The following is a 13203-nucleotide window of genomic DNA, read 5'->3' as shown; positions in this document are numbered from 1 at the left end:
TTAAGTGATCAAGTTCTTGAGAGTTCATGTAAGGAATATGGGGTAGCACTAGGGGATACATCAGTAATCCCTGCAGTACATGGCATGTACGCCACCCTCCCTCCTTCTTCCTTATGTTCCAGAGCAATCCTGACCTTCTAAGTTCAAGTATCCTGACCTCAAGTTTCTGCACAACTCATTTGCTTTTTCAGAACACAGTTCTGAAATTTTGATCAATTTTGGTAGGTAAAAACTGAATTATGTGAATTTGTTTAATCAAAGAGTTACATGAGGGGAAAGAAGACAAGCATTTCCATCATTAGATCAGATCATCACAATGCTAATCGTGAGCTTCCTGTGACAGAATGCTCAGCAGATAAATGTATTTGAACATGTCCACTTCAGGAGGATGACTGGGGGTTTGTAACATCTCCTAGTGTCAGTCACTTCCTTCCTTTGAAACAGGACCCCAGTTTTAGTTACATATTCATTCACCTCATGTGTCCCAGATAAAACCGTTACCGTTGCCCTGTAGCTGAACACCGGGGAATTACAAATGTAACTGACAGTGAAAGTGAAAAAGATGCAAAGAGCATGAGCTCCAGCCCATCAGGAGGCTGTCCAAGGACTGCATTTGCTCACTGTGGTTCTTGAAAACCACCCCAGCACAGGTGCAGAGCAAGTCCAGCAATCCTCCTGTTTGCTGAATCAGAGGTCAATGCAGAACACAAAGTGTAAGGCCTGGAGGCAGCAGGGCTATTTCCACAATAGCTGCAGATCTTTAAGTAAAAACTGGTACTTGGAGTGGTAACAGGAACAGCATTTCTTGCCAACGGTTGCTGACAGACTCATCTGATGAGCAGATTCAGCATATGAATGTGGTTGCTATGAAATCTGGTTACAGAGAGTGCTAGAAGTAAAAGGGTTAGAGGAGGTTTGACTAAAAGCTGCTAGATGGTAAACAGATTCTTCAGGGATTTGCAGCAGCTACATAACAGCACAGTGATACTTCAGCAAGCGACGGAGGCTCCACAAACCCAGCTGGAAAGTCTATAATGTACCTAGTGCCAGACTGAGATTGTTAGATATCCATTCAAATAGCATAGGAAAAATTACGATCCAATCCATGATATTATTATTAAAGGCAGCCCAGTGTTCCTCAAACCTAATCCCATCACGACATAACCAGATGTTCACCCCACTGAAAACAGGGGGATTAGCTTCTCCACAATTTGAATAGAATTTAGGAATATCTGGATCCAGCTAAATTACCTACATTTTCTGCAATGTGATTGAGGATCAAAGAGCAGAAGGCCGTTGCTTATCTCACACGGCCAACCTATAACTACTGGAGAAGCAGATGACAGACAGCCTGCTAAGAATCCACGGCTTTTAATGTTACATGAGGCTGCCAATATCCAAGCTAGGGGAAATACAAAGAGACACATGTGAAGACTAGTCTACCAACTTTCCTCAGATTTGATATTTGACTTTAAAAGCTGTGGGCTCCCAACAGGCTATCTTGATATCATCTGCTCACCCAGTTTCTTCCTACAAAAGAGTCTACCATCCCTCAGACAACTGTTTGTTCAAGGATAGCCACCCAAGTAGATTCTACTCCAAATATAGTTTATTAATAAGCAACCTGTGCATGAAACTTGTTTTTAGAGAAGGAAGACATCTGAGAATGGTTAAATATATTCTCATGGAAGCAATGCAGTTTGTCTTAGTGACTGACAGTAAATCACATAGCAGAAACACAGTTTTAGAAGGAGAGAAAGAACTCTCGGCTGTCCAAAGAGAAAGGTTTCCCCGTTTTGCATTGGCAAGTCTCTGGGTCACGGCATTCTGGGTTTATTAATACTTAAACCCAAAGAAACCTCAGCCAGGAAAGGGTCCTATGCAGTTCTGAAGCGTAATAAAGCACCACAGGCTAGCTGATCAGCTCCAGGTACAAGAATTGTCAAGCCCATGCTGTGGGCCTTGTGATCATCAAGCCTCTGGTCTACTTGCTTGTCTGTACTAAGAGCGATCACACAATCGTGTGGTGGAATTTCACTGCTCAAAACATTTCAAAACATGAAATGGATTTGTAAAAGGAGGGGAATGAGGCAAGCACCACTAGGCCTGAGGTACTCCTGAGGTACACACTAGGCCTCCAGAAGGATTTAGGTGGCCATGTCCAACAGACTGCTCCACAGACCCGCTGCCGACCCACTTCAGCTCCTGACAAGCAGCATATTATCTCAGGCTTTTTTTTTTTTTTTGCTGAAGCGATACAGCTGCTTTAAAACTGTGCTAGCCCAGCCGAGCCATGTGCTGGAACCACAACAGGGTCACACTCCTCAGCTCTCGTGGGATTTGTAGATTAGGCACGCAGGCAGCTCAGCCCCTTGGGAGGCCTAATTCACTGAATGCTCCTCTGTGCGTCTACGAACGTGACAATGCTAAAACACTCGATAAAAATCATAGCAGATATCACTTCCACGCAAAACCATGGGAATAAAAAGTAGTGGCAATGCTGTTTCACGCATTGGACATGCATGTTCTTCAGTCAGGGGAGTTCATCACCTGCCTTTCCCAGAAGGCTGTCATTACCACTACACTACAAGCAAAGCTGAGGGAAAAAAAACAACACTCTTCAACCCTCCTGTTGAAGATGAGCCACTATTAAGGCATACGTAAACACTTGAAGGTAAACTCACGATTTCCAAAGGAACAACAGAAAAAAGATTAGGTGTACAAGGTAGTATGGACAGTGGCCTAAGGAAAAATACCAGGGACTGAAACCCAGAGATCCCCTGATACTGTTTATACAGAAAAGTCACTGCAAAATGCAAAAATCAATATCCCAAACACTGAACAGTCACCAGAAGACTTCACTCACCCAGGTGACTGCAACATTTCAGGCAAAGCTCAACTGTTGCTTCATTACTGCACAGTGGTTCCCATTTATTTCCTCACTACTAGAATTTTTAAGTGTTTTAATTAGCGAGAGAGCCTGCTTCTGAAGAGGTGGGATACTACATGAGTAAGGAGATAGTTCAAGGAGCTTGCTGCAAGAGGGACCACACACCTCAGAGCACAGCAGACTCCTAAAGCTCTTTTGCAAGACCCATTTCCCATTTAAGTTCCTCCCTATTTCTCAATGAAAGTGAGAAAAGAGAAGGCTGAAACTGAATGTAAAAAAAAAGGGGGAGGGGGAAAGCATCTCCAGTGCCTAGCATGTTCAGAAAATGAATGCCAAGATTCGCTGCATCCATTCTGCTTCGGACAGCATCCTGCACGCTTAGTACAAAAATGAAGCCATCCCCTCTTTGCCCCCAAGTCCCCTGCTGCATACTGAAGAGGTTATCTGTTAAAGACCCCACAGCTGATGAAAGAGGTTTAAGCTGTACTACATCGATCCCCTCTCCCCCCAAAACCTTATCAACACGCAAGCAAAGGCGATGGGAGAATTCACTCCAAGTCGCTGCCTGGCTCCTGGTTGCGGCTCGCAGCACTAACCCAGCAGAAGGTGACTCATGCTCCTCTCTTCCAGGCATCGTAGGGAGTAACCTGCATGTCAGCCACAAGGAATCTGACTGCTTCTCAGGCAGGCAGAGCAGATGCCTTCCTTAAGCAGCGAGACAGAGAGCCTGGGTTTGGTCAGACTCCGAGGCACTTAGACTAGTTAGGAGATTTATTTCTTTTTTTGAGGCTATCAAAGGCATCTGAGAGAATGCTCCAGAAGACGCCATGCAAGGTGATCATCCTTCCAAATTATTTTCAAAAAGGCTGAACTCCTAATTAAAAAAATCACTACCAGCACCGAAACAAAAAGCCCACCACCTCTTGACTGGTTTTCAGTAAAATTACTACAGTGAAAGAGGAGCAAAAATGTGAACCTGGAGATTATCACTAGGAAAGCCCTTAACAACATTGAGTCTTTTTGGCAGTAGAAAATACACAGACTGAAAAAAAAAAACTTATCTTCATAAAATACATTATAGTGGCAGTATACAAATAGGACTGCTGTCCTGTGGTTCACAAAACACACACCTGCAGGACTCCATGTCACGTCCAAGTAAAACACAGATGGGTGAAAAAACAAACAAAAAACAACAGATTTCCCCCTGTACCTTTTATAATTTTTTAGGGAAATAGTGTAAAAACAACTCTTCACATCCATTATTTTATTCTGACAAAAACAATGAAATTCTAAAATTTAAAACATGAAGAGGAAATTTCAGAAGAAAAGCACATCTTCAGAACAGATTTATGCATTTCTAAATGGTTCTTATCCAGTTCATGTCTTTCTGAAAGAAAAAGCATAGAAGATTTTTTTTGCATATTTATAAAACGCTTTAAGTAAGATTTTGCAAAGCAGTTAAAGATGTTTTAGCAATGTGAGAAACTGCAAGCAGATCTACTCCAAGGAAAGTAGGTTGATCAGTCTTGGCTTATCCTCTATGCTGTGAAATGTATTAGGAGTAAGAGGGCAAACAGCACAAACATTCTCCTAGCAAAACCAAAACTAGCTTGTCACAGCAGGCTCACTTATAGCCCAGACGTGATCTATGTGGCTATTTCTTGAAAGCATCTTTTCTTGCAACTCATCAGAAACCCAGGACTGAAGCTTTTCTTCACAATGCTCAGAGCACTTCAAGTTCAGTGCCCTTATCCAATTCACGGGGATCCAATTCATTTCCAGTTCAAATTAAATTGCCATGTGAGTATCAACTCAACCACAATCTCAGACACCATTCATCTTTAGTTAAGGTGGCTGGCTACCTGTTAACCAGAACAGTAAAGGGAAGACATGAGGGTGGGGGGGTGGAAACAACACAAAACCACTAACCAACCAACCCTTACTTTCCAGAATTATTTTTAGCACAAACAACGATCCTCATCGATTACATTCCAATACTTTAAAATGCTTTAGTCACGTCTCCTCATTACCCCGATTTTTTGCAGAAGACAACAAGCACAACTTAAAAAATGTTAAAGCTCTGTCTATGTGACCCGAGCAGTGTTTCAAAAAAACAAGCTAGTCAACTCTGAAAACATTTTTCCCTTTTTTGTCCTTCGCTAGATCTTTCATCTAGTCTAGCCTTTCATCTAACCAAGACAAGAATTAAACACCGTCACCACTGCACCAACTAATTGAGCTAGCCCCATGACGTTACTGTTGGGAAAGGATAACATGCTCCTATCACACCTTTAATTCTCTCGTCTAGACTAGGATTTAAGACAACACAGCTGCTAAAACACAACCCATCGACAAAGAAAAGCACTTGAGTTGTACCCATTGCTGTAACTGTACCTAGACTGTACCGTTTGCCTTAACACAGCAAAATCTGAAGACCACTCCTGTGCTGGAAACCTCTGGCCAAGAAAAAAAAAAAAAGCAGGAAGCTAATGAATAAGAGGACATGAAGAAGCAGATAGCTATAGCTCTTGTTACCTTAATCACATAAATCTTTGTGCAAGTCACTACGTGCCAAGATAATTTAGCACTGCAGTCCCAATTGCTTCCCAATTCTCTCTCAAAACGTTATCATCACATACCACCTACACAATTTACAAGGAGGGGAGGAAAAAAAAAAAAGGAAGAAATGTTTTAAACAACACCCGCAATATTTCTGAGATGAAATAACCAGTAACCACAGGTTTGTTCTTAGTTGCAAAAGAAATCTTGAAGTGAATTAAGTGAAAAACTAGAAAAGGAATGGATTTAATGATTTTTGGGACAGCCACTCACTCAGACATTTCAAATTTTATTCATTTAAAAACTCTTAAAAATAGAATGACAATTGAAGTCTCAGTCCAAAGAGTATGCCTGCTAACAGAAGAGTTTTAAGGAAACATACTGCTACTCTGAATGTTTTATTTATGACCCAAACAACAAAATTTGTTTCTTACACATACTAGCCAACTGAAGAGCAGACAATCATGGTTATTTTGAAAGAAAACACACAAGTTACTGCCAACTGTGCTGGCTATATAAAAAAAAAAAAAAAAAAGGTATTTAGGGAATTATTGTCCTCTACATATCAAAGGGAAAACAGAAAATCTGGTGAGCAGTGACTTTTTGGATAGAATTTTCCAAGTAATCATTGCAAAATCTGTCAAAACCCTAATTAAGCGTAATTAAGAGCAAGATAGAAAATATTGAGCCCCAAGCATTAACATACAAAGTCCAAGTATTACTGTTCTAAAAGCCATTGAAGCCACTGTAATATTTGCTCTTTAACATATTAAACTGCATTTTTACAACGCAGACGTGATCAAGTAACACTGCAAGACTGAAAACAAACTTAAGAAATCTTGCCACATGCTGTGCTACTGTTTGACAATTTTAGCTATCCACATGTATTCACGCACCTCTGCAACAACACGAGCTGCAGCAGCAATTAAGACCTGAAGAGAGAAAATGATGCTGAGTGACACAGGCATGATTCTAAAAAACCAGAAATTAAAAGAAATGCTGTTCTCTAAACTAGCACAAACTAAACTGAACGTGCACACAAAAGGAGCACGCATTTCAGTAAGTCTAAAAAGAACAGGTAAAAAGCAGGAGGGCCCAGGGAAGTGGTTGAGTCACCATCCCTGGAGGTATTCAAAAGAGTTGTAGATGCGTTGCTTAGGGATATGGTTTAGTGGTAGACTTGGCAGTGCTAGGTTAACGGTTGGACTTGATGGTCTTAGGGGTCTTTTCCAACCTAAATGACTCCTGATGGATGATTCCATGATTTGTTTTCAGTGCCCATATATGCAAACTGTCACATCATTTTACCTTATAATGGAAAATAAATAAATCTTGGAAAATACCTACCAATATGATTAGCTGCTACGGGTGGAAGCAGACAAAAAAAATATTGGAAGACTCTAGTTAAAGGCATTGTCTCAAATTTTCACAGCTTCCACAGAAAGTAACTCAAAGTAGCATGAATACTTCAGATCATCAAGAAAGGGAGCAGGGAAAGAAGAATCAGGAGAACTCTGCAAGTATGGAATTCAGTTAAAAAGCTTCTACAGGAAAACATTAAAGGTGGTATGTTCCAAAGATGCATGAACACTTTGAAATATTTGACTTTAAGACCAAGCTGAGGAATTTTAAAATAATCTTCTATGGTTTAAAATTGCACACTGTCAGAGATTTTTTTTTTTAGGGGATTGTCTATGTACGAACTCCACAGTTAAATCAAGAAACCTATAATTTTGTCTGACAGAATTATTTCATTAACTTCATATTAAAACAAAGGTAGATTGACTAAAAAAATAAATTAGAAAATCTACATTCTAAAGAGCTAGAAAGAAGTCTGGGAAAGTTGTTTGAAAACTACAAAGGGAAACTAAAGTTTAAGATGTTACTGTAAAACTTATTTAGTCCTGTACCCTGCAAACAGGTACTCTTTCCATTCTAAAGACTTTCTAGGGGATAGTTTATGTATCAGCTCACCAGTAAGACATAAGAGATGTCTGAACAGCTGAAGAATGTGGTGTTACATAGAGGGTCAACTTGGTAAGACTGCCAACTTGTGTTTACCACTTTACATCTCCACAGATACATAAAATATTTGCATTTTCTTCTCACTCCATGAGATTCTCACCTGAGAAACAGCCATCTGTAGCATCCCCTCCAACAGGGGGGAAAAAAAGAGAGACAAAGGGTCAGTATAGGTCTTCTTTTACATTTGGTGATATTTTAACACAATGTCTGAAGCTTGCATCGTGTCCAAATCCCACCCAGTTTCCTGCATTTCCTCAGAAGTAGGTACACCTGTTTGATGGGATTTTAAAGTCTGTTAATCCGTCCTTGCCATGAAGCGCTAAGTTTCACCTGACAAGCACACAAGGAAGGCCTGGCAGCTTGGCAAGCCATGCAACGGAGGATGTGGACCATGCTCATTACCTGCCCTGCCTTTTTCACTGAGAGATGAGTAATCAATCCACTGTGTCACGATTACTGGAAGAAAAAACGAAAACAAAAAAAACCAACACAAACAACCCACCTCTTGCTAAAAAAAGACTTCAGGATTTCAGTCTCTTCGTATTTCTACCATCCTACATGGAGAGCATCTGTGAAAGTCCCTCCACTTTTGCATACAGTACTTTAGAAGGAATAATATTTTCCAAGTTTCACTTCAACTGCTTTTGCTATCTCTTCCTGGAAGGCTTGAGGCATACTCGTCACAAGTGTTGAAGCTGCATTTCTTGAATACTGCTCTACATGGTTCTTAAAATTAGACCAGCAGTTTCTTAAAAAGAGATGAAAAATAGATAAAACCTGGAACCCTTGCCCAGATGACCTCCTGAGGTCCCTTCCAACCAAACAATTCTGTGACACTGGTAAATTCACTGCAGGGAGAACTCTTTAAGCCAGGTTGAAGAGCTAAAGAATAAATCCAACTATTTAATCCCTTCCAAACTCTATTGACAGTGATTTGTATGATCATATTGAGATTTAATAAGGAACTGGACCCTAATGTGCTAAGTGATATTTGAGTAAAAAAAAGTATTTAATTTTCATGGCACTTGGAAAACAACATTTTTAAACTAGACATTTGAGTAATTTGTAACTTCAAGTATAGTTTTGCAGACTTAATCACCATTAAGACACTAAAAACATCAATCATCATTGACTCGAGATGCTGATTTCACAATTAATACATTTCAATAATTGCTTCTCTCGCGTGTTTTGAATTGCCACAGAGAATCCCTAGACTGGGAGGCAGATTTTCATCCTGATGGTAAGCGCTGCCACAAAGAACACTCAACTCAGTCACATTTCTGTGATATTTCATTGCAATATACCTATTCTGGTTAGTCTGCACTTTCAGTCAAAATTAATGTTTTCTTGGTTTTGCTTCCTAGAGAAATTAGGCAATAGGTTATTTAGAAGTTTTATATTTACCTGTTTTCCCACTGCTTGAAATAAAGCGTTTCCCAAAAGGACTGCCTGAAGTAAAATCGGGCGGATTCTCCAAAAGATGAGCCCAACAGTCCTGTCTTTAAAACACCGGTCTACAGAAACCACAGCAAGTGAAGAACGGCAAATTGACTTTGGAAGAATTTCCCCTCTGTGCTTTAGGTTCTGTTGGAATAACAACACTTTTCTATTTCATGGGGTTCTCCTAAAAACGTCCAACAATCCTTAATATGTCCAGATTGAGAAGTTTCATTAAGGAAAGCTACACAAGTGCCTAGAGGACACAGTCGACGACGCTTAAGCATACCTTATGGGAATAAAACACTGGCAAAGTCACATCCAAAATTAAAATTCAGTATATGGTAAATGTCAGCAGGTTGGCTTCGGAGAGCTTTCTAATCACACAACAGACAAACACAACCGTGTTAGAAGTTATCCAACTCTGCTCTGAAACAAACAACCAAACAACCCCCCCCCCAAAACCAACAAACCACTATTCCACACTTCTTAATCTACATCCTCGCTGTTTCTTTGCGAATCTCGCTATCTAACTGGGGTGTATCACCACCAATCTGTTTCATCTGACAGCTTCTGCTCTTGCTTCACTGCAGACCTTCACCAGCATGGGCCCACTCATCCAGGTCAGCCTTGTTCTCACCAGTAAAAAGTTTCTCCAGGAAACAGTTCAGTCCGCAGCAAAAGCTGAAGAGCTCTTTGCTGCCAAACCTGCTAATCCATTCTGGGAGGAGAGGAGGTCTCGGAACTGCAGTACCTACAAATGCACAGATAACGTTTTGTGTTTCTCACCCAGCAGCACAAGGCACCCCCTGCTTTGTGCATCCAAAGCTGGCAGCACGTGTAAAGGTGGGAAACTCCAGCCGACAGCGCTTCTAAAACCTCTCCCTTCTCCTCACCTGCCTGCTCAGCGCTGCTGGAGGCGCACCTTAGCACTGACAGGGCTCCTTCACCGAGGGCGAAGTGCCTTGAGTCGTTCCCAGAGAAAGCCAGACAAAAACGCTGCCTTTCCTTGGAAAAGCAGGCGGTTTACATTTCAAGCAGCATTTTCCAGGAAGGAACTTTAATTACCTGCTTGAAGGCTGCGGAGCCGTCCCCTGCTCTTTTTGTGCAAGCCGTGCACCACGCCTGACAGGGCTGCAAGGCTCCCACACCATGCGGTACAAAAGAAATCCTGACTTTATAGTTGTGCCACTAGGAGACTCCTCTGCAAACTGGGAGACCTGGATTTCGGGCCTGTTTCTGAGGAAATTCATGCATTTTTTTAATATTAAATAGACGTTTAATGAGAACAGAAGCTAACCTGACAACAGCTATCTGTTGGACAGCCTCTAGGGACTGGCTTCAGAGCTAAGTAAAGGTCCACTTTTTCCCCTCTCTTTTGGCCATGTAAACATGTCACTCATTCCTGTGAAGTTAATCAACTTCCTCGGGAGGAACGAAGGGCTCCCTTAGCTTAATTTGGCCTGGTATGTGGTGGCCAGGCCAGGGAAGCAGAAAACTCAAGCCCGCATCTCTCAGCCTGAAGAGGGAATTTCCCCCCAGCTTTTCTACTTCTTGGGACAGTAACTATAACTATCCTCTAATTATGTGAGAGCATGGGAATTCTTCCATCAGAAAAAGTAAAAATAGCAAGGACACGCAAAATGCAAAGGCACCCAGCAGCTGGGGACCTGGTCAATCAGTTTCCAGGTACAATCAAAGTTCAGAGACTTTTATATCATGGTTTTGTACCCATATAAGCAAACACTTGCAGTTTTCAGGCACATCTCCTCCCAAACACCTAAGTAAATGAGACTGTGATTATTTCTCTCTCATTAATGCATTCATGCAGCTGTAAATGATAACTCAGAACTCCCTGCACAGGTACATATCTGTACCTCTGCATTCTTCCAGTTACGCTTGCATCCTTCTTACTGGTTAAACGAACGGCACACCAGGTCTCAGACGCTGCCTTTTGAACTTGCATCAAGTGGCAAAACAAAACAGCAGACCCCACAAACAGAAGGCGAGGTAAGTTGACCAGGGAAGACCTGGTACACTTGCTGAGATCTTGTAATTCACTCTTTAATATGGCACGTCGATATTATATTCCTTTCAACTGCACCTCAATTAAAAAAAAAAAAAATCAGGACTGGCCAGAACCTGGATTTTTTGCATAAGAGAAATTTAGCATTAAAATACTGCTCGGGTGTCTTTCCCAAAGTAGCTCGCTGCCAGCCAGAAGAAGTTGAAGTCTTGCAGTAAGAGCCCTGACAGCAGCAAGCGCCGAGCGGCGTGCAGACCCACCCTGAGCAGTGCTGAGTCAATATAACCCTGCAAGTGTGAGTTGCTTTCTGTTCTGCTTCACCTACCTACAGGCTGGCAGCTCGGCTCTGGAGGCAGACGCTCCGCTGCGAGGCACAGAGCACGCTGAGAGAGCTGCAGCTCGCGTTCAGGCACTGGCTGAATGCAGAGCAGCGATTAAACACGGGCAAACCAAAGGCATTTACCAAAGTCCACCTTAACTACTAGGAGAAAAACTGTTCTGCTATAAGGCACGTGTGAATGATGAGGATTTTAAGGATACAGAAAATGCATTTTCCCTACTAAGTTCAAGATAACTTTGTTACATCAGCCTTCGGACCCCCCCCATTACAAAGTTAGGACATATATTAAGAAACGCCTCCTGCGAGGAAGTTGCGAGTCTCTGAAAATATCCGAGCTTCGCCTCCTCCCTCGCCTTTCCCCTGCTCACCCTCCTCCCCAGTTTCAAAACACATCTTTTGGGGCCTCGGGCTGGAGCAGCAGCTCCTGCTACCAGCACATCAGCCCCCGCCAGCACCGCACGGCGGGCTGCAAACCCCAGGGCTGCGGTGCAGCGGGGGTTATTGACAGGGGTTTGCCTTTCAGGTGCCTGAGCCTCTGATAAAAACAGGTCTGTAGCAGAAGCCCAATCCCTCTCCATGGCGGGGAAGAGACGTGGGGATGAGCTGCGGGCAGCATTTTTGCAGCTCGAAGGGTCGCTGCGATGTCAGCCCTGCAGGCTGCGGGGGCCTGGCCGGGACCTGAGCATCACGCACCGGCAGCAGCGGGGTGATATTTGGGATACCCAGCGGCGCCTGCAAGGCCTGAACCTCACAGCCACCACCTCCTCAGCGAGGAGGGATCCCGGTGGGATGCTGAGGGGAACATCTACGTGCCTGGGGAGCGCGGGACACCCCCACCCACCCTGGTGTGGGTGCGTGTGGAAGGAGAGCGCCCCAAAAACCCCCTCGCAGGGCACCTGGGGCCCCATCCCCGTCCTGCCAGGGCTCCCGCAGCCGGCCCGCGGGGCTGGCGTCGGGGAAGGGCCGCGCCTCGTCACCTCTTGACGCGGATGATCTGGTCGCGCATGGGTCGGATGTCCTGGAAGCTCTGCTGGTTGACCAGGCTGTAGACCAGGATGAAGCCCTGCCCGTTCTTGATGTAGAGGTCCCGCATGGAGGCGAACTGCTCGGTGCCGGCCGTGTCCAGGATCTCCAGCACGGAGGGCGACGCGTCCACCTCGATCTCCTTGCGGTAGAAGTCCTCGATGGTGGGGTCGTACTTCTCGATGAACGTCCCCGTCACGAACTGCACCGTGAGCGCCGACTTCCCCACCCCGCCCGAGCCCAGCACCACCACCTTGTACTCGCGCATCCTCCCGCCGACCTCCTCCACCACCTCCCTCCTCCACCACCTCCCTCCTCCTCCTCCTCCTCCTCCTCCTCCTCCTCCCGCCGCCGCCCCGCCGGCCGCCCCTCACCCCCCCCCCGCCATCCGCCGCCGCCCCCTCCCGCCGCGCCTCCTCCCGGCCGCCGGGGCCGCGGCGCGCCTCGGCTGGGGCGGGCCGCAAGCCACGCCCCCTCCTGCCCCGGTCGCCATGGCAACAGCCAATCAGCGGCGGCGGCGGCGGCAGCGCGCGGGTTGGTAGGGGGAGGGAGTCACGTGCCCCCCCCCGCCCTCTCTCTCCCCCCCCCCTCCCCGGCCCGCTCGGCCAATGGGAGGGCGCGGCCGGCGCCCACGTGACGCCCGGCCTTCTGGCGCTGTCGCCCTGGTGACAGCGGCCCCGCCCCGCCCCGCCCCTCCGCCCGGCCGCTCGGCGGGCCCGCTCCGCCGACACGCGCCGCGCGCCGCGGCCAATCAGCGGGCGCGCCGCCGTCACGCGCCGGGAGGGGACAGCCAATGGGTGGTGGCTCAAGGGGCGGGGCGGCGGCGCGGCCGGAAGTGTCCGTCAGAGGAGCCCGGGGCGGGGGGGAAGGCGGTTGGCGGCCGTTGGTGCCCGTTGGTGCCCC

At 45.3% G+C, this 13203-nt stretch overlaps 1 protein-coding gene across 1 annotated transcript in view; it reads right to left on the bottom strand.

The window, feature by feature from the left end:
- Positions 1-12605, bottom strand: part of RAP2A (RAP2A, member of RAS oncogene family) — a 30273-nt gene extending 17668 nt beyond the window's left edge. Inside the window, exon 1 of the mRNA XM_068677331.1 lies at positions 12255-12605. Within this exon, the coding sequence (XP_068533432.1) occupies positions 12255-12568 (314 nt within the window). The 5' untranslated portion in view covers positions 12569-12605. The remainder of the gene's footprint in view (positions 1-12254) is intronic.
- Positions 12606-13203: the final 598 nt, after the last annotated feature.

This window comes from Anas acuta, chromosome 1, assembly GCF_963932015.1.
Source record: "Anas acuta chromosome 1, bAnaAcu1.1, whole genome shotgun sequence".
NCBI classification, from domain to species: Eukaryota; Metazoa; Chordata; class Aves; order Anseriformes; family Anatidae; genus Anas; species Anas acuta.
Note: the sequence above shows the minus strand (reverse complement) of the source record. Positions and strands in the feature narration are given on the sequence as shown.